General features: G+C 31.8%; 2 protein-coding genes across 2 annotated transcripts in view; one reads left to right on the plus strand and one right to left on the minus strand.

Annotated features, from left to right (window-relative positions):
• The first annotated feature begins 6,031 nt into the window (after positions 1-6,031).
• On the plus strand, positions 6,032-6,950 carry LOC124543158 (acyl-coenzyme A thioesterase 13-like). Its single transcript, XM_047121231.1, has 3 exons — positions 6,032-6,228; positions 6,396-6,583; positions 6,714-6,950. The coding sequence occupies exons 1-3, from the start codon at positions 6,145-6,147 to the stop codon at positions 6,868-6,870; spliced, it is 429 nt and encodes a 142-aa protein (XP_046977187.1). The 5' UTR covers positions 6,032-6,144; the 3' UTR covers positions 6,871-6,950.
• Positions 6,951-11,575: 4,625 nt separating this feature from the next.
• The window catches only part of LOC124542907 (peroxidasin), a 72,467-nt gene continuing 59,865 nt past the window's right edge, over positions 11,576-24,177 (minus strand). Inside the window, exons 2-7 of the mRNA XM_047120832.1 lie at positions 23,304-23,519; positions 17,421-17,492; positions 17,111-17,343; positions 16,745-17,038; positions 16,007-16,279; positions 11,576-15,925 (exon numbers count right to left, since the gene is read on the minus strand). Coding sequence (XP_046976788.1) covers positions 13,062-15,925; positions 16,007-16,279; positions 16,745-17,038; positions 17,111-17,343; positions 17,421-17,492; positions 23,304-23,519 — 3,952 coding nt within the window. The 3' untranslated portion in view covers positions 11,576-13,061. The remainder of the gene's footprint in view (positions 15,926-16,006; positions 16,280-16,744; positions 17,039-17,110; positions 17,344-17,420; positions 17,493-23,303; positions 23,520-24,177) is intronic.

Below are 24,177 nucleotides of genomic sequence, written 5' to 3' on the forward strand. Positions count from 1 at the left end.
ACAATTAGTAACTTATTAATATCATTTGCAATGTGAAATTATTATATGTCAATAAAAGTAAGTTAATAGACTATAATAACTGTCATAAAAACTTAGTTCTCAATTACGCTGAAACTCATTTTTTCGTTTATCCGCTCATTACTTAGTATAAAACAAAGTCGCTTACCGCTTTCTGTCCCTATGCAAACTTACATCTTTAAAGTTACGGTTAGTTAATTCGTTTTCTTTTAATAAATACTTTGATTCAAGAGGAAGGTTTATATATATAACACGTGCTGTCTATGATAAAGAAACAATAAGAATACTTTAAGAAGTTTCTAAAGTGATGTCGTAAATAAACACATTTTTTGTGTTTACATTGAAAACCCTACAAGACAGACCAAAATAACAGTGTTGTACCTATTATAAAATTATTCAAAAAGTCAGTAACACATTCTGCTGTATATTTTCTATCAGCATTGTACCCGTGCGAAGTCGGGGTATAATCACTAGTATAAGATATATAGAATAGTCCAATATTCTTGTATGCCATTGTCGATCGAAAAATTATTCGCAAATATAATGCGATACTTCTGATGTAACCAGGAAACTTGCAGATAAAAGGCATATTAATACTTTCTTAATTATTCTTCGTTGGCGTGTAATGAAGGCGGTAACAATAAAGCCGGTGAAGCTACTAACATATGTTTTTACAAATTTATTCACTTTACTCACTTAAACTTATATACCCGTATCAAAAAAATATAGCGAGGAGGCATCAACTCGTTATCAGACATGATGACATTCAATATATAAGTCGTAGCTCGTAATATATCTCCTTACAAATATCACTTTTCGGCTGTCATGTGTTTTATGTCATACTGACGTGACCAGCATGTACGATAAAAAAAAATCCTACTTAAACTTTTTGATGCTTCGACATATAGATATTATTATTGTTTGTTACTGCATCGAGATGGCTCAGTGGCATCATTGGTTAAGAAACACGCGTTCTATCTTTCTTAACCGATGATGATTGATGATGAGGTTTAAACACAGACAGGGTTTGAACCTGCAATCATCGGTTACATCAGCCTACAGCACCGCTGATTCATGTGCTTAATTTGTCTTTATAATTCATCTCGTGCTCAGCGGTGAAGGAAAACATCGTGAGGAAACCTGCCTGTGGCAAATTTCATAGAAATTCTGCCACATGTGTATTCCACCAATCCGCATTTGAACAGCGTGGTGGAATATGTTCCAAACCTTCTCCTCAAAGGGAGACTTTAGCCCATCAGTGGGAATTTACAGGCTGTTGTTGTTGTTGTTGTTACTGCATAGGTACATATGTATTTCATTTCGGTTTATGAAACATTGCATTGGATGTACTACATTACATATTGCATTGGAATCCATATAGTAACACCGTCACTGAGAGTTTTCCTATTCAGTCGTCTGATTTTTATTACTTTACCACATTCAGAGAGAAGCTCGAGTTATGTTGCGACTTCTTACAGTCCACGGGAATACCCTTAATCAGACCTATTCTAGTGGTATTTGTACATTTCGATAGGGATTGCCAAAATGACTTTGCTTTTGAATATTCTGGGCTATTGAACATTCAACTGGCATTTACGACGGCTTACAATTTAATACCATCGTTTAGAATGAATGAGTATATCTATATCGTTTGAATTTTCGATTTTTTTACGTTATAGTCGGTTTTCATAGAATCATTACCGTCCTGACGTTTATGAAAAATAGGGCGGAGAGGAAAGTGAACAAGTGTCGGAAACATTATAAAACTATTATTAAATAATATAAAAACATTGTATATAATAAAGTATACTTAAGAACAAAATAAAATATTATTTTATATGCGCTCAAAATCTCTTATTACGTGCGTGCGCGTTAACCAGTGCAATGAAATAAAATACCCCTTACGTGAACACTGTAAGGCTCACTTATTTTGACAGTTGACACAACTTACAAGTGCACATTACCATTAAATGTCAAGTGGGTAATAATTGTACGTTATTTGACAGTTCTTGTGTTTAATTTGCATGATGTTTTTATTTTATTATGTTATATAAACCAAATAAAAATTACACCTTTCTCAATTACTAACCGCCGAGCTCGACGTGAAATGTAAACACAAAATATGAAGCATGCGTAAACTCGTCGGTGTTTGCACGGATCTACTCCTTGTCTACGTATGTTTACTGTCTATATATGTTTTTTTGCGTTCCCTAAAAAAAAATATATACTTTCCTGGTAGAAATATGACTCCACTCCACCTGATGGTATGTCCAAACTCGAAGACAACCGGTACAATCAGCAAGTGCAGTAGTCATCCTCGCTCTATCAACCCGCACGACACGACACGAAATATATTATAACATTTAAAAGAATATTTATATTTAGTTTTTATTATATATCTCTATAATCGTAAAAATGACGGTATTTTAGGATAATTAAAACAGTATTATTATATTTTTAAAATACATTGTAGTTAGTCTATTTGTATTTAAATAAATTTGGACAACCCTGAAAAAGAAATCCAGAAACTTAATATAACAATGCAAACTAGGTTATATTGTCAATAGGTCGCTTGTATTCAGTCGTGTTTGGCTTCATGGAGAGACAATGTATGCCAACGTATATTTTCGAGAATAACTCCGAGAACCGTTCATTTCCCTTGGGTTCTTCTTTAAACATTTATAGATATATCTAGTGAACAATTCCAGTAACCGCCGATATTTGTTCCACAACAAGAAAATATTATAGGCACAATTCAGATTTGAATCGAATATTATATGGACCTATACAACCCTACCCTTGTCATTTCTTAATTTTATAAAAGCGCAATGGATTTCAAAATTCTTATGTAAATAAATAAATAAATAAACATCTATATATATAATAAATTCTTAAATAAGCGTTATTTCTATTTAAGTTGTTATAGATAGTGACGATTTACTCCGTTATACAGTGGGTATAGTTAATAAAAAATGATTCCAAAATTTTATACATGAAACTGTACGCAGGGAACGTAGGTATGATTATGAATGATTATCAACTTTGAGTTTTTTGATATTCATGTATTGTTAGTAATACAAAATGCAACTTCTAAGACTACGTACATACACACATCCTGTATATCTACATATATTGTACCTGTCTTTCAAACCAGACCGAATAAAAGATAATATTATCTTCCAGAGGAACTCTATTTAGTTTTCTATTTCGAAGTTATTTGTTTCAACTATATTTTGTTAGAGGTTACAAACACAATGAAAAGTGAAATTAGAGTAATTTGTAACTTCTGTTTTTCTCAATTATAAATATATCATTAAACTATTAGGCTATAGGTAATTACAAAGAGTGAAATGAAAGTGCGTTCTTTAAGTACAATTTGGATATATCCGTTATCACGATTGAATTGACAGGTGATTAAATTCGCCCGATTAAAATGGATACAAAAAAGTTGGGCAGTTTTAAAGCAAGACCTTACATAACATTCCGGTTTGAACCGGTTCCCTTTTATTTAAGAATGGGAGCAGAAATTTCTTACTTAGTATGCACTTGTCAATTTACGTTATGCTATGTACTTGTGTATGAAATGTTATATAGTTATATATGAGATAAATCGATACTTAAGACGATTTACTTTATATGGGCGAATAGGATATTATAGTCTATTTCTATGGATAGTCGATTATAATCGTGACATTAATAAATTATGTAAATCTCAACACAATACTAAAAATATTATTGAAAATTAGTGTTATATAACAATACTATAATTATTATATATTATTATTATAGTTTTAACTAAAATTTGTAACTATGTGAACACACAAAATTTTGCTTATTTATAAATATGTCGAAGTAAAGACTTCCATGGTCGAGTGGTGTGTACACCGGTTTTCATGGGTACGCCACTCTGAGGTCCCGGGTACGATTCCCGGCCGAGTCTAGGTAGATTAGTTTTCTATGTTGTCTTGGGTCTGGGTGTTTGTGGTACCATCGTTACTTCTGATTTCCATCACACAAGTGCTTCAGCTACTTACATTGGGATCAGAGTAATGTATGTGATGTTGTCTCATACTTATTTATTTATTTAAATAAGTATCACGCAATTGCAATAGTTAAGGTGGTCTTCTACCTATTTACTAGGCTTAACCCGGTGTTGCAATCCTAAATCAAGAGAATCACCATAATTAAGTTTATTAAGCTAAATTTATGTTTACGATTCATTTCGTGCTCAGCGCTAAGGGGTTTTACGGTTGTGCTCGTAAGATATGTAAATCCGCAATGTCAAACCGCTATGGAATATTACTACTAACTCGACAAGTCCCAAGCGTGGGCTTTTCTATCGTAAAAAAAATAATTGCACTTTTATATAAAATGCTGAAAAAAATAATTATTATTAAAATACTAGAAAAATGTTAAGAATTACTTTAAGAACAATAAAATTATAATCAACATGAATGTTTTAAAATTCATCGTTTATAAAACATAATAATTTCATATATCATACGTTAAGCGAATGTTTGCGTAAATCCCGTTCGCATACACTTCGTGATTGGAGATCGTGTTACGAATATGGATTTTACTAATTAATGTCATTAATTGATTATTAAGAGATATTTCATTATAATTAAAGGTTCACTCGAATTATCATAATTAACATTATATTTTATATATATTGCTCATATTGTTAAATAAATAAATAAAAAAACTAACGAAACTGAAAACAAAAACATGTTATTAAATATTATATATAATAGCATTTTCAGTGAATAATTAAAAGTAGTAATACCTGTTTCTAGAATAATTGCATTTAAAAAAGGAATATTTTAGATATTCGAACCTCATCAACAATTATTCAATGTTATATTTCGGCCCCTACGCAAATAAAATAGCAAAATCGTAGAAGGAGAAATATTCTATTTATTTCGCATTTGCATTTTAAATAATTATTTCTAATTTAAGCACTGTTTTGACTTTAATTATATGTAATAGAGAATCACGAGGATATGATCTCGATTTAACAAAAAAAAACTAAGATCATTTTAAGTAACGTTTATGTGAATGAAAAAAATTATAAATTAATATTATACCTTATCATATAATACTTCTACCTTGTTTTCTTCTAGGTTAAAGAACACCATACATAGTTCTTAACACATACCTATGATACATTATAAAATAGTAAAATTTGCGAGGTACTTCATTTGTTGTTCCTATGATTACAATGAAAACGAAACCTTCGATAAAATTGTAAAGTTTGCGGTCTCGATACATTTGTCCTGCATTTTTCTAATTAAATTACTAGCTACACTTTGATTCCAAGATAACAAAAGTCTCATGTACTTAAGGAAACTAATTTCTTATGCTGTACTCGACTTGATGAACTTTAGTGAATTAATGCATCTTTTTTTATTTAGTCTGTAAATAATATTGTACTAGTCTTAAACAGAATTTCTCACCTTTTAATTATAAAATACTTTACTGCTGCCAATGATGTTCTAGTAAACAGATATGTATTTAACGCGCAAAAAGTGAAGACTAGAAAACGTGTTAATTGGGACGTTTTCCTTTAGTCGTTTTCATCATATTTATGCCAATAATACGTTATAATACATCATAATTATGTAGTAATACGTTTTGCACAATTAAAAATCTAGTTATCCCTTTTAATTATTGTTTTTATCAAGCTATCCTGTGTATATACTTGTAACGAAATTTAAAATAAACGGTCCCCGGTGTGGCACACTTTTTTCTGTTGTTTAGTATGGGTATAACATATCTGTTTATTAGAATATCATTGATTGCTGCTTACAAGAGCTTCAATAAATGCGAATAACTAAACAGATATTTTAAAATACATAATACGTATTGAGTTTGTTTAATTTATGTAAAATAATATTTAGATAACTGTACATATTTCAGTAAAATTAAATACCGTCTTCATATTTATTTATTATATTTTGTAGTCCTTATTTTTCCAGCTGTATATTGTGCTAATTGTAAAATAAATGCCTCTCTTACGTTGACATTTTGTATGTCAGTGTCAAAAATAAAGTAAACATTGGTTGTTGTGAAATGGATTAACATATAACATCATAGTTTTCTTTTAGATATCTCAGATATGCCAATATGAGTAATAAGGCAGCGAAAGTCGCAGAACTGTTCACAAAAACGATTGCTACCACAAAATGTTTTGATCATAACCTACGAAAGGTAATGTTATATTGGTCATCAATTAAAAAGTTATATCTAAATTATAAGGCAGGGATCCTTGTGTTTTTAGCACTTCAGAACATTCATAAAAAAATGCTATTTTGTGATCCTTACCAATATAACCTTGTGGTTGAAGATTATGTAACCAAGATTTGTTATTTGCTCAGGTAAAGGTAGTATGCTGTGACAATGGTAGATTGGTAACCCAGTTCCAAGTTGGTCCCGAACATTTGAACCAACGTGGTACCCTACATGGTGGATTTATTGCTCATCTAGTAGATGCAATTTCCACTTATGCACTAACGGCTAATGAAAAAGTTGATACCAGAGGAGTGTCAATAGACCTTAGCGTGAGGTACTGTTAATATTAATTAGATTTGATTTTGAAATTAAATGACGAACATTATAGAACAAACATAAAACCTTATTTGTTAATCGAAACTAACATGATAGTTTGAGAGTATGTAAAGATTATAACATTTCAGTTATATGAATGCGGCCAGAGAAGGTGACAATGTAGAAGTTGAAGCTGTTACCAGAAAACTCGGCAAGAAGGTAGCCTTCCTTGAAGTGGAAGTTAGAAACAAAGACAACAATCAGTTATTAGCAACTGGCCGACATACAAAATATGTAGGCATTTGAACTAGTTTATATGTAAAGTAGTAATGGCTGTATATATTTTAATTTTTTTAAGAATAAATGATGAATTATTAGCAATATAATATGGTGATTTTATTTATGTAATATAACTTTTAATAAATTTATTAAAAATATAAGTCCTTTTCACTCGTAGCTATGTGTATGTACATTTTTTTTTTTAAATAAAAGCATTGCTACTTAAAGTAATTTTTTGTTGTTCAACGGGTAAAAAGGTTAAAATAAAAAGCAGATGTTTTTATTATTTTTATTTTCTAAGCATAATACACCAGTGTTTAGTTATTTAGAGATTAAATATATAGCAAGCGAAACCACTGTCAATTACAATCATTCATAATGAAGTAACACTATAATAATAAGAAAAAAAAACCTTTGTGTACATTTCCAATGTACCTTTGTTTTAAATAAAAAATTATAAGGAATCTTGCTATCAATGTCTTTTATACAGCTTTATAAAAAGTGAAATTGGTTTAGTAACGGCGAGGATAACCATTTATCATTATGTTTCATTTTTCATATTTTAGTGATATAAAAATCACTCTCACGTAAGGGACCTCGCCGGGAGCTTTCGCCTGTATTATAATTATTAAGTAAAAAAACAGCTAAAATAACTTGACAAATTTGAGATTACTTGAAATTTCAGTTTAATACATACCTAACAGGCAATGTGTTAAAAAACATAAGTGGCCTTTCTTGGACGTTTAGTAATACTAATTAAAAAAAGAAACAAGTTAAAAAAATTGCATATATTAACTTATTGTTATTTTTTCTTAGGAATGTGTAAGTTTAATTTTCTTAACAAAAATTGGAATTATTTGAAACATAAATTAGACTAAATATACATAAAAATAATGTGTGGTTTCGCTTACTACATAAATATTTTATCTTTTTTTATCATCTTACAATGCTGTAGTAACTTCTAAATCACGTTTTATTAATTGACAACATGGAGTTTTGATCTATCGAATTAAATTCAGCTTTCCAAATAAAATCCAGTGGCATGGTCTATTTTAAAGAGTATTTAGGCTTTTGAAACTGGCATCTAAAACATTCCATAATTATAGGCAATAGTCACACTGTTATTAATTAAAATTTAAAGTAAACCCCAATGTCAATTAAACGGTACATATCAATATCTTATAATATATTTGAATAGATATTGTATGATAATGTTAATTTAATTTTTTTACAATAACTCAATATTATTCGAAAAGAAAACTCAACTCTATAGGTACATATTGCATTAGAATACATGTTTGGTTACAAATATAAATAAATTGTCTATAGGCATAATATTATGTATAACAAAATTATTGAATACCAAAAAAAATAGACGTAAACATATATTATGTGTTGGTACATACTCATACAATACGAAAACATTTAATAAAAGTTACTACAACATTTCTTTAAAACAGGAATATAACTAGGTTTATTATTGGACGTACCTACTTAACTGAATATTTCGGCTAGTCCAAATGTACGTAGAGCATTTTTCGGAACCTTAAGCTTTTATAATTTCTTAGGACCAATACTTTGCTACACTTTGCAATTTAAAAATATTTAGTTCTGTATAGTGCCTTTTCTGACATTTAATTTACTCGATATATTATGCGAAATGTTATAGGTAATCGTTTTATAATTTTTGTTTACCATTCGCCATTCGTTTTTCACTGGTAGGTATGTATTCAATTGTCGAAGTGGTTTCTCGAGCTTCATCATAAATTTATCATCGAACGTTTTTGTCCTAGTTATAATCCTGATTTCGAATATATTTATGGATATGTAAATAATTTATACCGCAAATTATAAATAATATGTAAGACCATTTTCCGCAAACAATTCATCATCGATTTTATTTTAAGTAATATATTTTGAGCTATTATTTAATAGAATTAAGTGTGAGTCGGTAGGTCAATAAGTGGTTCCACTTAGGCCTCTTTAATCACTCCGTCAGCACATTCTTGACTATTGTGAAATTACAGACATCCATTATTATAAATTTTTTGTATAATTGAAAGCATTTTCTTAAAATTACAATGAAGCCTTGTTTGCACTAAAATGTTCTACGCTGATAAAATTATTTACATTTAGATCTTCATTTCACTTCAATAGAATTTGTACAAAAGATAAAGAAACAAACATAACCTAACCTAATCTTTAAAACTATTTTGTAAATTCACCTTAAATACTAAGTTTTATTATTTTTGGCATTGTGTAGGTAAATTTAAAATAACTCCTGGTGTTTTTAATCTAACTGTGTTTTGCATGAGTGAATATATATTTTTCATTACATATTCTATTGAAATGAAGACTAAATGAAGTTAACTTATAAAGAATACCTACGTTTATTTGTGTTGCGCATTTTATTACCATAACAGAATTGATATACCTATTAAATAGGATATAAAATATTCGGAGCGAGTAAACAAATATGTGTTCCCTTCCAAACCCTTCTATGTGCGTATCTGATCAATTACTTTTTGAATAATAATAATAAAGATCCTCATTGTGTTGCACAACATGTTTCATATAAAGTAACTTGACAGGCGTATAAAAAGTGAACTTTTTAAAAATTAGTCATAATTATCTATGGATTTATTTAATCTGAACAGTGATTGGATGATGGCAGCTGATGATGCAACAGGCGACCAATGAGCGCTCAGTATTTTGACAGCTTATTAAATCCGACTTTGTAAATCAGAAATTGTAGTTGTATTGTTTAACTTCCTTATATTGTCCTTACAGAGATGTGTACAACATAATGAGCAAAGATAACATTTAACATTTTACCAATAACCTTAAGTGTGGTCTACTTAATTTTTTAAACTTTGTAGCAATATTTTCTTATTATTTACCTCATCCCTAGATGGTAGTTTTAATTTTTAAATTTACATTTTTAACAAAAAAATAACGAAACTGTACTCGACAAGAAGAAAAAATATATCAAACAAATTAAGAGCTTCGTTTCTTGGATTTAAAAAAAAAATACATCCTAATTTGTAAACGATATATTTTATATGAATTCCGAATATTTATTATATGTACTGTTAATGTCGCGTATATCGCTACAAGAAGGGAATGGGACGCTCCTCATCAAAGTCTACGACACATTACAGTGTTGTCTGTTCTTAATTATATTTGGTGTTAAACAAGCACAAATATATAATCTTGGTGTTGTATGCTTAGACCATGGGCGTACCAGGGGAGGGTTAGATTAAATCTTATTGTGACTTAAAATAAATTCCTCAAATTAATGAAATACTTTAATATATAAGAATAACAACAATTTCATGAGCTTAAGGAACCAAGGAAAAATATAAATGCTCTTTTCCTATAAAATGAAAGATTTCAAGAGTCCTCCCCGAGGCTAATACCGAGTATGTCCATGATAGTATCTTATGTTTACACTTATATGACTTGACATCGATTAATAGATTCAATATTAATAATAAGACAAAAATTGATGCAAAGCCCTTGTTTTGAAGCTAAAAACCGTTTGTTATGGGTTTTTAACACAATTTAATTGTATTCACGATGTTTTTATTATAGTAATACAATAATGCATTATAAGGTAGAATTTGATATTTATTCTTCTATGTGTTTTTAGCTATCTATTATTTAAGCTTACAAACTTGTATTAGATTAGTCTAACAATGTCACCGTCTTAAGTAATTCTCTTGTAGTCAGACTGATATTTACGCAAAATATCACGAGTTCAACTTCTCACGTGACAAAATAGTAAGGAACGTATAACAATTCGAAATTGCTAAAAAGATTTGCTATCCCTTTCTATACAATAACATGTTATCACATGTGAAAAAAAGATACATAAATTAGTCCTCAAACAGTTAAAAAAATCAGCGATTGCCCAAAATATATTTACTTGATTTTATAGCTATACTTAATAATTAATTTGTGTCTTACTAAAAGTTGTGTCTTTTTACTATTTACGCAAAATATTCTAGAGCAGTTTTTTGGATATTTTTAATCATAAAATCGCAAATGACTTCGTAAAAGTATTTACATTTTATTACATCGTAGATTGTAATGCTCATTCTGATATTTATTTAATTAAGTAATGCAATAAGTGCGGATAAACTGGTTTCCTCGTTTAAGGATTATGGAGGTCAGATAGTAATACCGCATTAAAGTTATTCTGCCATTAGTGTTATTCCGTAAGGACTTCACTTCGCATCTCACCCGTAAAATATTATCAAATATTTTTTGTGCGAATTAAGGTGAACGTGAGGTTCGAGTTTACTCTCACAGAATAACCCTTTGGCTGTAAATATTAAGTCATATCATTATTATATTGTCATATGTCATATCAATAACAAAGACTCTGCATCAGTTTTTTTTAAGATAATTGAGATTACTCTACGAGATTATAAATGTATAATAGGGTATTTTCAAACCGACCGCATGAAGACGGTTATAAACCCCATAACTTTTGGTAGAGACGTACTCTTCTTTTAAGAAATAGGATTTAACCTCATTGCTCCACTGGACCTTCCAGCTTAACCGACACTATTGCTTGAAGATCTATAAAATCTAACTGATCGTTTAGAATCAAGTAACCCGAGGTTACAGTCAGAAAGATCACAGTGGCGTGCACTTGGAGAGGCCTATGTCCAACAGTGGACAAAAACGGACTGATGATGTGATGTGATAAAAGTAAAGTAAATCATGCCAGGTAATATTTATTATATTTTCAGTTTTCATGCAGTCTGTTTAAAATGAACCATATATTATTTACCTACTGCCTTATGCCTAACACATCTACAGAAAAATCCATTCAAAGCGTATTAATAAATCGCGTATCATTCAACTGTTCAATCAAGGGACTTCAGAATAGATCTAATGTAACGCCTACCTAAACGTAAACGTATATATTATAAACGCTTGTATATAGATTTAAAAATGTCCCTTCAGTCAAAAATCTCATTAGCCAAGTCGACAAAGTCATTATAATCTGCCATACAGCAGACTCATTCATTTAGTGTATGGAGATCTACTTATTAACATACAAGTTCATTGAAAGCGTATCAATAAAATTAGCGATAGGTATAACTCTTTCAAGATACTATTTAAGGGTAGCGCAGTCTCATCCACCTTATTTCTATAAACATTAGATAAACAGCAAAAACAGCTTAAGTGCAATTCATAATCGCATAAATTTTAGCGTTCATTTATTATCCGAACTCGAAAAATACTCAGTCCTTATAAATACATTCTTAATTCGTGTCTCTGACCCCGCAAAATACAATTTAGGACGGATCTTTACCTTTCACCGTATGAACACATACCACGATACCCTTAAGAATCTGTTATTTAGTAAATGCAAATAACATTAATACTGCGAAACTTAACTCCTCACGTGATAAATTACATAGCAAACTTAGCGTAATAATGGCACAATGGGTTGTTTCATTTTATATATCTGACGAATTACCGCAAATAAATATTAGCGTAACTGAATCACATTACATATATTGTCAAATAAGTTATCCTTAAGCTAGTGTTTTATTCTTACGACTAGATTATGTTGCATATAGACACCTAACATTGAAAAGTGTAACAAGTATTTTAAGTGAATAGTCTATAATTTCAATTAAGAAAACGTATTAGTAATAGATTTTTTTTTTTGACAATACGGGCATGGATTCCAATTACACAGAACCTGCTGTCAATTGTAAAAATAGGACAACAAAAATGTTTGTAATAAACTATATATATAATATATTATATATAGGTTTAGCAAAAAATAAAATAATTATTTAAATGGAATTTAAATAAATTCTTAATTAGTTGGACCACAGAGAGAAGACTTACGAATACGATGAAGAATACTACATTACACAAATATAGGGATAATATTCTGGTTTTTTTTTTTTGTGTTTTTTTTAATGTACGAATACATATGTTTTTATTCTTTAAATATTGGTGTACACATATTTTTTTGTATTTTTTTTGTTATTGTAACTTACATCAAAACATTTTTTTGTATTTTTATTTTATATTTCTTTTTTTGTATTTTTTATATTTTTCAAACATCAAATACATCAATAAGAATATGAAGGAGTTAAATATTATTTGTTGCCTTGTGTCCGGGAAAAGTCATTAAATTGATACGTAGCCTTAGTTGTTCGAAATAGTATGCTTTGTGTAGCTTTTTAATTGATATCATTATTCGGACAAGATTCCTCCAGTTGTCGAATTCGTTTTTTCAATTCTTCAATAGTTTGCTTCATCTCATTCTGAGAATCTTCCAATGTATTAATGCGATGATCGTTTTCTGTCAATTGGCTATAATAGTCAACGTCGGGTACAATTTCTCTTCGAACTCTGTTTGTGTCGGTACCGTAATTATCTTCACCACAGGATTCACAGTCGGTCCAAAACCGAAGATCAATCGATGGTAGATCTTCACAAGAAATTAAACCATCTTGGACTTCTGGTAATAAGAATACATTTTCACCTATTGTATCAATATTGTCACCGTTGTCACACAATATTCTTGCCAAGTTCGCCTTTCTAATTTGACGTAGTTGTTCGGGTTTGAATGTGGAGGGATTTTCAAACCAGAATCGATCACCATCTCGTAAACGCTTAAACTGTTCTATTAAGAGACAACGGAAAAGAGGTCCAACTTTACCACCTTCAACTTGGTCTTCTAGGATGCCACCGACCCAAACGTCGATATTATGAACGGATCCATAAAGTTCTTTAAGTTTATCCCGTACAGTTTTGTCGGAAATTTCACTGGCCAAGTCATCAAAGTCATTGACTTCTGTCATGTTGCACACTTGTCTCCATTTTGTGTATGGAGGGATGGCATGATCTCTTCCTCTTTGTATATTAATAGCAGCTAAATCAAGAGCAACGGCGTGAGCAGTATGGAACAATTTTTCAGTCAACTCCGTGTTAAGATTTTGCGTCGATGTTTTAAGTTTAGCAGGTGTAGTAAACATACCCCTCAGTAAAGGATCTACTCCACCTTCGTCAACCAAACGCCAAGGAGAGAAGAATGCATTACGCAAGAGTAAATGTCCCTGGGGAATAGGCTCGAAGTTTTCATCGTAGCGATGCAAGATTGGATTTATAATTGAGTGACCGAATCGTAAAGCCGCTGTTGCAAATACGTTGGAGATAGATGGATTGAGATTTGGATTATATTCATTATATTTACCGAGTTGTTCATATCCTTCAGGGCCGAGTATTAGGGGCAGCCAGTGTACATATGTAATAACTTGCATTTGAGCTCCAACAATTTTTCTTGCTTCTTGGTACACTTTATCTCCATCCCAGAAGGGGTTAAAGCCCTTCAATGCAGTAGCAATTCGATTATGTTCTCTCATCCAGATAGTATGCATTGCAGCCAAACCGATTTGCTCATTGGCTCTGATATCACCAGCCACAAAACAATTTCGGTTACTTTCCTCTAAATTACGCCGACAATCCATGCCATTCAGACCCGTAGTAGGCAACAATGGTTTTTTTCCAGGAAATTTGGCTCCAACACGGAGAGTGCCATTTTCGTTTGTTAGGTCTCGTAAATCCTCTGCAACCGATTTTTCGAATCCATAAACTTGAGAAGCGTCTATATAGGATGTTAATTGATTGATTTGTTCTCTAGGTTGCAACTTGCCAAAGAGTACTGAGGTCATGCCCGAGCCGCAAACTGAACTTGTTCTAACAAAATCAATGCATCGACGATTGGATATTCGGGGATCACTTTCAGGTACATCTATAGGGAAACACGGAGCTGCATAGTCACACGTCTTTTTACAATCAACACCATCCCAAGTTTGTGAACTCACAGAAGGCAGGGCGTGATCCAAATCATGATCGAGCCACTGACCCCACTGCATAGTCATGTGTGTAATTTCAATATCTTCTGATATCTCAGTTGTACTTATAATAGCAGTAGATATCAGTCGTGCACTTGGTAAAGCATAGCCATTGTATTTTATTTCCTTATTCCAACCGGTAGGCTGACTGAATCCATTTTCATAGATGGGAAAAAGAATTCTTCGAAAACCACTAAGAGAACTACCCCAAGTGGGAAAAGCAAAGTTGTTACAGCTTCCGTCGAAACTACGATACTTCTGGTGGAAGCACATGTCCGAACAATCTTTAGCTTCTCTATGTGCTACACAACCAGATAAACGAGCTATGACTTCTAAATGTTGAGCGGATAATACATTTTCATAGTTAAATGGTTGCACGGAAGTAACTTTTGAACCAGACTGTATAAATTCTCTAACTTTATCCAGAGTTCTTTCATAGATTTCCGCTGCTCTCGCTACTTCTCTTGCCGGTGCATTTGGAAATCTTGTTATTCTATATAGATCATGGAAGTTTGAATTTGAACTTTGATTACTAAATAATTCTTTCATGGTTTTTGCAATAGCTTGATCAACATCTCGTGTGGCTTCAGTTAGAGCGATATTTACATATTCATCACCAGGCAGTATATGATCCTTCACACTTAAAAATATCGACGCGGTGTCACGACCGTACTCATTATAAACCGAACATTCATAACTACCCGCATCACTAAGGCTGACGTTATTAATAATCAAACTTCCAATAAGAGATATTGTAATTCGATCATTTGAAAAAATTCGGTTTCCATTTTTTCTCCATTCGACAGTGGCAGGCGGCTCACTTTCATACTCACACGGCATTTGTACAGATGTTTCTTTAAATGCATCAGTATCTTCAGGTCTCAATAGAATTTTCGGGACGATAATTTGAAAATTTTGCACTTTAAGTATAGCAGATATTTCTGTAAGACCTTCAGAATTTTCAGCTCTACAGTGATATAAGCCATCATCGTCATCAGTTGTTTCAATGATAGTTAAGTTTTGGTTATCATTGCGTAGTAGGATATTTTCACTCGGTGGCAATACCATGGTGTTTCTATACCATGTAATTACGGGCTTAGGAACTCCTCTGGCAGTACACATAAATTGTGCGGTATCACCAATTGTTACTGTTTGATCTTTCGGTACTATGATAAAGGCTGGTGCAACTAAAACAAGCGATTAAAACGAGTTTATTATACAAATATTTGAAAATGTGATTAATTTACTTTAATTATTGGTATATTTACCCATAACTTCAAGAGTGACTGCTGCAGTTATTTTTCCGTTTATATTTTCAGCTTGACAAGTATAAACTCCTGAATCTTCGTGTTGTACATTTTCGATAACTATGGAACCGTTGTGTCTCATTGAAAGTCTTTCACTCAGTAGTATTCGTTTGTCGTTGAAATACCAAGATATATGTGGCTTAGGATTGCCGTGTGCCACGCAATCAAAACGTGTGATTGGCTGATTGATTTTGACGATTTGTTTTCTTGGCAAGATAGTAAAGACTGGGTATCCTGAAAGTAAAATAGTATTGTTAGACGACTATTCATGAGCCCTACACTAATGCTGATGACTTTTTACCGTCTGGCGAAAAAAGGGAAGAAGAACATTATGAAATAGAGCATGGATACAACTTCTTAAAATTAATGTTAACGAAATTCTCAACATAATGTTGTAAGAATGGGACAAAGTTTTCGTCAATAAATAAAATGGATTTCTCTATTTTAGTAGCGTAACACGCTCAAAAATTTAAATTAAACTACTAGCAAATGATTAAAAACTTCATACAAGCTCGAATCATTTAAATCGATTGCTTAAATGTTCAATTTATTCTTAACAACGTCATATTATGACTTATTACAGACAACTATTATAAAAGAAAAAAGGCGTATATTGCATTTTATTCCATTCTAATTATTTTTTCCAAACGGTAAATAATTTCAGCCTGTGTAGTATATGTCTGAGTATAATGTACATACCTTTGTTGTCTGGTTTGATTTTAACCATCATCCTAGCTGGTTTGGAGTGTACCTCTCCAGCTGGGTTTTTAGCTTTACATTCAAACACAGCAACGTCACTTTCGTCTGCATTATGTACCATTAAGGTTCCGTTGTCCATCACTTCATAGCGTGAATTATCAATCGGTATCACGGCTGAGTCTCGATACCATATAATATCGGGTGTCGGTTCTCCAGTTGCATTACAAGAAAACATTGCGTCTTCTCCAAAATTAACTATTACATCTTCGGGATCAGCTGCGATTTCAGGTTGACCTAAAAAACAAACAATGATTCAAGTACCTCTTATTACTTTATTTAAGAACTGAATAGTGGATATAAACTCACGGCAATGGAAATCTTTCTCTTTCATTGAAGCTAAGGATGTTCCAGTAGCTCCAGCTGGTTCGTAGCAAGTAGCAGCGATGCTCATTTCGCTGTGCTCAGCGAGCATTCGGACAAACCATAACATACCACAATCGCATATTAATGCATTGCTATCCAAACGAAGTTTCTGTAGCTTTGGCATCCCTCTGAATGATCCCGGTGGAATGGTCTTCAGATTGTTGTTGTGTAAATATCTAAAAATAATCGTAACATTGAAAATTTTTGACGATATTAAAAATAAATATTACAATAATATCTAATTATAACTTACAATCGCTCAAGTCGTGGCATGTTGGAGAATGTCTCCGGTTCAATTTGATGTATTTCGTTTACGTGCAAGTACCTACGGAAACGTTATTTAATATTAGTTATATATTATTTAAAGGTATTGTTTAATAAGAGGAGTATGGTTGTAGTCGTGTTTAACACGGACTGTATGTAACGTAGCTTAACTAGCTCTTAGAATATTTCAAACAATAAATCACAATACAGCCAAGCAACGTAACTCTCACTAATTACCTCACTGTACCTTTTGTATCAGTACAAAACTGAAGTGAACTACATATTGAATGAACATAACAACGTTTAGGAGAAATTCGTATTTCCGCGTATTCAAATTATAAAAAGTTCATTGACATTAGACAACGTTATGCTGTAGAAATACGGCTAACAAAGGGCTATTTGTGTGTGCATCGGTACATAATTTTATAGAGCTCCAACGCTTCAGTCGCCTCTGTACTAAGGAGCCATTTTCATGTCTGAGATCTTGACATCAACATACAAGTAAGATAAACATTGCAATAATATTTTGTCTGGTATAAAAAATATTTTTCTATACATACTCATTAGAGTTCGTTCACTTATTCTAATCAATCAATAAGCGTTACATACTATATAAACTAAATTAGCCTAAAAGATAAATAATAAATGAACAAAGTTACATTAAGACGAGGTTGTTTATTTCATTTAAAGCGATAATTTAATGGAAATGAATTCGCAGCTGTTGTATTTAAAGCCAGGCTTGCAACGTCAATAAGCAAGGAGATTGCTGGCGTGTTTCCTTGACTTGAGGCGTATCACTTAAGCAGCCTCAACGGGAACTACGTGTGGCTTGTTGGCTGGTTTGTAAGCTGACGCTAATTTAATACTTCATTGCGATTTCATCTTATTATTTTTTTTAATATTGCAATAGGCATTTTATTCGTAATTAAACAAACTCTAGTTTTATATGACGAAGTGGACCAAAAATATTTGACAAAAAAAACGACTTCAAACAAAATACTATATCGAAACAATAAACAAGAAATGAACTAAAAACTAAGCAAAATCGTACCCTTAGTATACGCCGTTAAGGAGTTCCATTGATTAACATATTCGACTATGAAAATTACTTCACCATAACCACCTTAAGAAAGGTGACTCAAATGACCAGTAAAAGATTCGGCCTATCACGTTCATTTGCTCCTCAGAATTGAAGAGTTCCGTTACTTTGTCATAGATATCAGATCAAAATTGAACCAAACTTTTATTAAGCTACGCTTGAAATATATCCTTTCTAATAAATAGGTCATCGAAATTGGTTAGCGTGATAATGAGTTATACGTAAATTTATCGAGTACATACATACATACATATTGAGACTTATATGCTTGGTAATAAACATAAACATTGTTTTGTTCTAAGGTAATAAACATTAAAAAAATCAAAAAAAACTACAGTCGATTTGAGAACCTCGTTCCTTTTTGAAGTCGGAAAAAATACGTTTACCGTGATTTATATATTGTTTATACTATAAATCAAAGTCTCTTCAATAATGACGCATTGATCATTTCCTAGTAATATATCATTTTCGTTGACATTATTGTTATTGTTTCACTCATTTACACTGGCTAATAAGACAACGTCGTGAACGATGACATAATTACTTGATAAACTATTTCGCGGTTATTGTTTGTGAGGTATATAGAGCTCAAAATATCTCTGTTATTATAAATGCTAAAGTGACTCTTTAGTCTGACTACCCGATATTCATTCGCAGTCAAACCATTTTAATGATTACTATATAACATATGACGACTAACTAATATCTCGAACGAAGTGGCCGGCAGGAACTAGTACTTCATAATTTTAACTGCCATAAAATATTTATCTTAAAATATTTTTTTTACATTGGTGATGGATTGTAAGTATTCTTTTGCTCGTGATACTTTTCGTAATATGTTTTTCTGGGCGGGTCATTCTAACACCAAACATAATTATCCCAAATATAATAATCCTTTAATCCCATGGTTATAAAATGACTTTTTACTTATTGACATTTCACCCTTCCACCAATTTCGAGCCAATCTTAAAGGTGTGTAAAGATTTGAAATAATCACCAGTAAATGTCGGCAAGCAATGTGTCACTAAATTTAAATTATCATAAATGTAATTAATGTATTTTATCTTTTTAGTCAGTAAAATGAAGGAACTAAAGTTAGATGGGGTATAACAATATCATCTTGCTTTAAAATTTCCATCTATTTTATTTGGATTTATTACGGTTCAAATATCAGGCTATATACTCGTACTTAAATGACCTGATCGATTCGAAGAGTTCCTTAATATCAGTTATTTAAAGAACAGGACTGTCTTTTTTTCTTTTAAAAATAGAATTATATCTCAAAAAAAAATAATCTACAATATTGTTATCTTTGCATCACTTTTAATTAAGAAAAAAAAAACAATAATGCTTTTCTCGTTTATAATATGGACCTAAAGATGGTGTCATAAAATTCCAAGTCATTTGCTATAAGTATGGCGCCCATTCAAAGGTCTAATTACGAAATGAATGAAACAAAACAATGGTTGCGTTGCGTTGCCCGCTTATTTGCAACCTTCTCCATAAAATGAGCTGAAGTCTTTGTCCGGTACTGGAGCAGTTAGGTTTCTACTACTTATATTAAATGTAATAACCCCAACTTATAACTTAGTTACAAAACTATATAAAAATAAATGCTTATTAAATCGTCCTTTAAAAATCGATATTGTTAGAGTTACTACCTTTTTATAAAATTTATTTTTAAAGTGTAGTTTTTTAGTGTAGTTTTTTTAATCAAGCTTAAGTCTGCTTTTCACAAATACATATTACGTACGTTTGCTTTAGCGCCAGATCAGATATTATAGAAGAAAGTAATTAAAGCAATATTAGTAACTATAAAATATAATCTATAATATATTCTAACAAAATCAACCATATATTTATTTATTCATTTATAATGCCACGCTGTATTAATATCATTACCGGATTGTGTCCCAATTCGATATTACAGCACTTTATGAACAACAAATTTAAAATATTTATCCATGTTATAATATAAAACTAAATTGTATATGATATAATCCAAGCAGTAATTATTGTGAGTTTGAGTTGGTTGTATGTCCTGTTTGTGTCTTTAGACGAATTGTTATGACCGGTATATGATCTGTAAACGACATATGTACAAGAGGATTTTTAGCGCCATCTTGCGCCTAGTACAAGGTTGATGTTATAAGTTTTTTCTTCATCATATGTGGAGCCTTCCACGGTGAGCGATCAATCGACGTCGAATTCTAATTCATTGGTGAAGAAACAGATTTATGGAAATCCATCCATTGAGTTTCCCTATAGCAAGAACGAGTACCACAACCAATAACATCGTATTATTCTCTTTACAGTCCCCTAATAGATTTCCTGTCGTAGATTTATTGGATCAAACATCGCGAACATTTTATAATACGCAACATCAATAAACTTTGAACGGAAAGCGCTTATCAGTGCAAATTGTAGCCGACAAACACTACGTTAGAACTTATCTTCGGCACAATCCCGGATCAAGCTTGTTAAAGTCGTATTGTTATATTTAATACAAAATCAAGCGCGCAAGAAATATTTGTCAGTATAAGTTGAAAATTTAGCCATTGTATTTTAAACTTTATTGATTTATACAGTAAAACTATTATGGAAGAACCACTTCGAAAGTCTTCGCAAAAACATTGATCATGATAATTAATATTTAACGCATATTCGCTTTGTAACAGAATCACCTTAAATCGGCTTTTATCTTTTACCAAGTGCTATAGGAAACATGTTAAAGATATCTTTTTGACTAGAATTTTTATGATTTAAAGCGTTTGAGTTTTTATATAAAAAATCTAATAAAACCCTTTGGGGGTAAGACTTCTCCTATTATGCCTCTGGGTGCATGCGCATATACTATATGCTTCGTAGCTTGTCCGTGTGGCTGTGCGTACTAAACACGAAACAATGATATATCCATTTTCAGAAACACAGACAAAAATTTAAAGATATCCTTTTTCGGTAAAAGTACCGTGTATACATACAGATGCATATATGTATTTAATAAAAAGCGGTTATTTTAATATTACAAACAGACACTCCAATTTTGTTATATGTACAGATTTCTCTTCGATCTCTCCGTGTATCGCTTCAGCATCCGATCGTGTTTCTGTAGCTAATCTTTTAAAAGTCACTAGTATTGAAATGAAAAATATTTCAGCTTGATGATATCCCATTTATAACGGCTAAGTAAAGATTTGAAATGGAAACCCTGTGAGACCCTTTTGTCTTTGAGTAATCGAAAATGTTTTTATGGAAATTTTGCTGATATAAATGAGTTGCTACAAACAATAATAACAGCCCGTAAATTTCCCTCTTCTATGCCAAGGCCTTCTCTCCCTTCGAGGAGAAGGTTAGGAGCATATTGCACCACGTTACTCTAATGCTGGTTGATGCATTCAAATGTGGCATAAGACACATGCAGGTTTCCTCACGATGTTTCCTTCACTGCCGAGTACGAGATGAAAAAAAATTAAGCATATAAAAATTTAGTGGTGCTTGCCTGTGTTTAAACCCGCAATCATCGGTTAAGATGCAGGCGATTTACTGGGCCATGTCAGCTCTCGGCATAATAACCTAAACCATAATAGACCACATCAATCCGATGTATCAATGTAAAGTGGTGAAGTATCTGATAAGTCAAAGGTACCCATACTAGCTGCATAAGTTCTTATATCGGTAAAACTTTACTTACTTACTTGATTACGCATTGATTGTATTTATAACACGTTTAGATAATTATTTGATACATACAATTCAAAGCGCTTTACGCTTGAATGTGCACACTAACAAGACGCATTGTTCTAATACACCATACCTACACTTAAACGATGCAAGCTGACGAAAACATTAGAGCTGGCTTGATGTTAAGCAGTCTGTTTATACATATTTCAGAATACTAATGAGTGTTCTCGAAACTTAATTATTCACTACAGTTTCCAAATGCTTTATATTGTATTTAGTAATTAAGCAGATGCATTAAAAGCGTTAACAATGAAAGGGCTCATAAACGCAAGTTGTGCATTTTTTGATGCAATAAGACACGAGTGAACAGGTCTTATATACTTCTTATTATATTATTCGGATTTCAAAAACAGAACGAGGTCCTAATATTATATTGTGGAATTCGGAAATACAATCCATGTGATTGTAGGTGATCTACACTATTGTTATTTACCTTTCCTTACATTACCAATGTGCCGTCTTTGGGAGCTAAGATGTTATTCCCTACGAGCCTATATCTAGTTACGTTGTCTTACTCTTCAAACCGGAATAATAAACATTGGCGGTAGATTATCTAATGAGTGTTTTACACGGGCTTGCATAAAGCCCTACCGCAAAGTAATGTATTTTTAAAGACAAAAATTTACATCATTTGTGTACTTTGCCTGCATTATCATTTATTTATCAATCTATTATTTTTATAACACTAATAGTCGCCAGCGGCTTCGCTTTTATGTTGTTGGTTGTCATGTGTTGGCAAAAATGTAACCTATGTCCTTTCCCGGAGTTCAAGTTTGCTTCATACCAAATTTCATCAAATTCGGTTCAGCGGTTTGGTCGTGAAAGAGTAACAGACAGACAGAGTTACTTTCATATTTATATTATATAAAAAATAATAATAATAATTAATCCAGATAGATTGATTAAATTATTATTATTAAACCTTACGCTAATTTTATCATCGTTTTATTGTTGTATAGCTATACTATTTTACAATAATTATTGATTGATTTTATAAATAATGAAACCTATTTTAATTAATTATTTACTCACAGTTGTTCCAAGTGCACCATTCCGTGAAATACATCCGAGTCAATATGTTGTATGCGGTTCCGGTAGAGGTAGAGATATTTCAGTCGTCGTAAGCCATGGAAGGCACCGGAGCGTATCGCTCTCAGCTGATTGTCGTTCAGGAGCAATGAACGCAGCCGGTGTAGATGGCTGAAAACGCCCGGTGCGATGTCATAGATGCGGTTAAAACGCACGTCCCTGTAACAAAATTCACAATATAACACCATTTACATAAATCCTCTTAGTGTACTTGTGTTCGAATACACGATAATTTTTTTTATGGTATAGGTTGGCGGACGTGCCACCTGATGGTAAGTGGTCACCGTCACCCATAGAATGACGCTGTAAGAAATATAACCTATACCTTACATCGCCAATGTGCCATCAACCTTGGGAAGTCAGATGTTATGTCCCTTGTGCCTGTAGTTAATAAATTAAATGTGTTTACTATTTTAAGTACATATTTTATCATATTAACTCTTTAAATTTTAAACCTGATCCGGTTAAAATGAGCTAATCCGGTTAGTACACTGAAAGAGGCATTACTCAAAATGTTTTCCTTTTGTGATGAGCGCGAGCAATAGAAATAATCTCAAAAGTTAAAGGTGTTATGAAATAAACGCCAGGATTCGAACCTTATTACCTACGTCTATGTTCGTAAGTACAGGATTTATCTGCGCTTGACCATGAAGGTTGTATATAATTTAGATTAAAATAAAATCGTAAAATATAGAGTGATTTTAACATCTGCCTATAAGTCAAAAACATATTTGTTATTTCATATTTTTGATAAAATTCGGATCAACTACGCATTAATAGTATTTTATAAAATGTATTTTCAATTAACTTAAAAAAT

This window comes from Vanessa cardui, chromosome Z (assembly GCF_905220365.1).
Source record: "Vanessa cardui chromosome Z, ilVanCard2.1, whole genome shotgun sequence".
Lineage (NCBI taxonomy): Eukaryota > Metazoa > Arthropoda > Insecta > Lepidoptera > Nymphalidae > Vanessa > Vanessa cardui.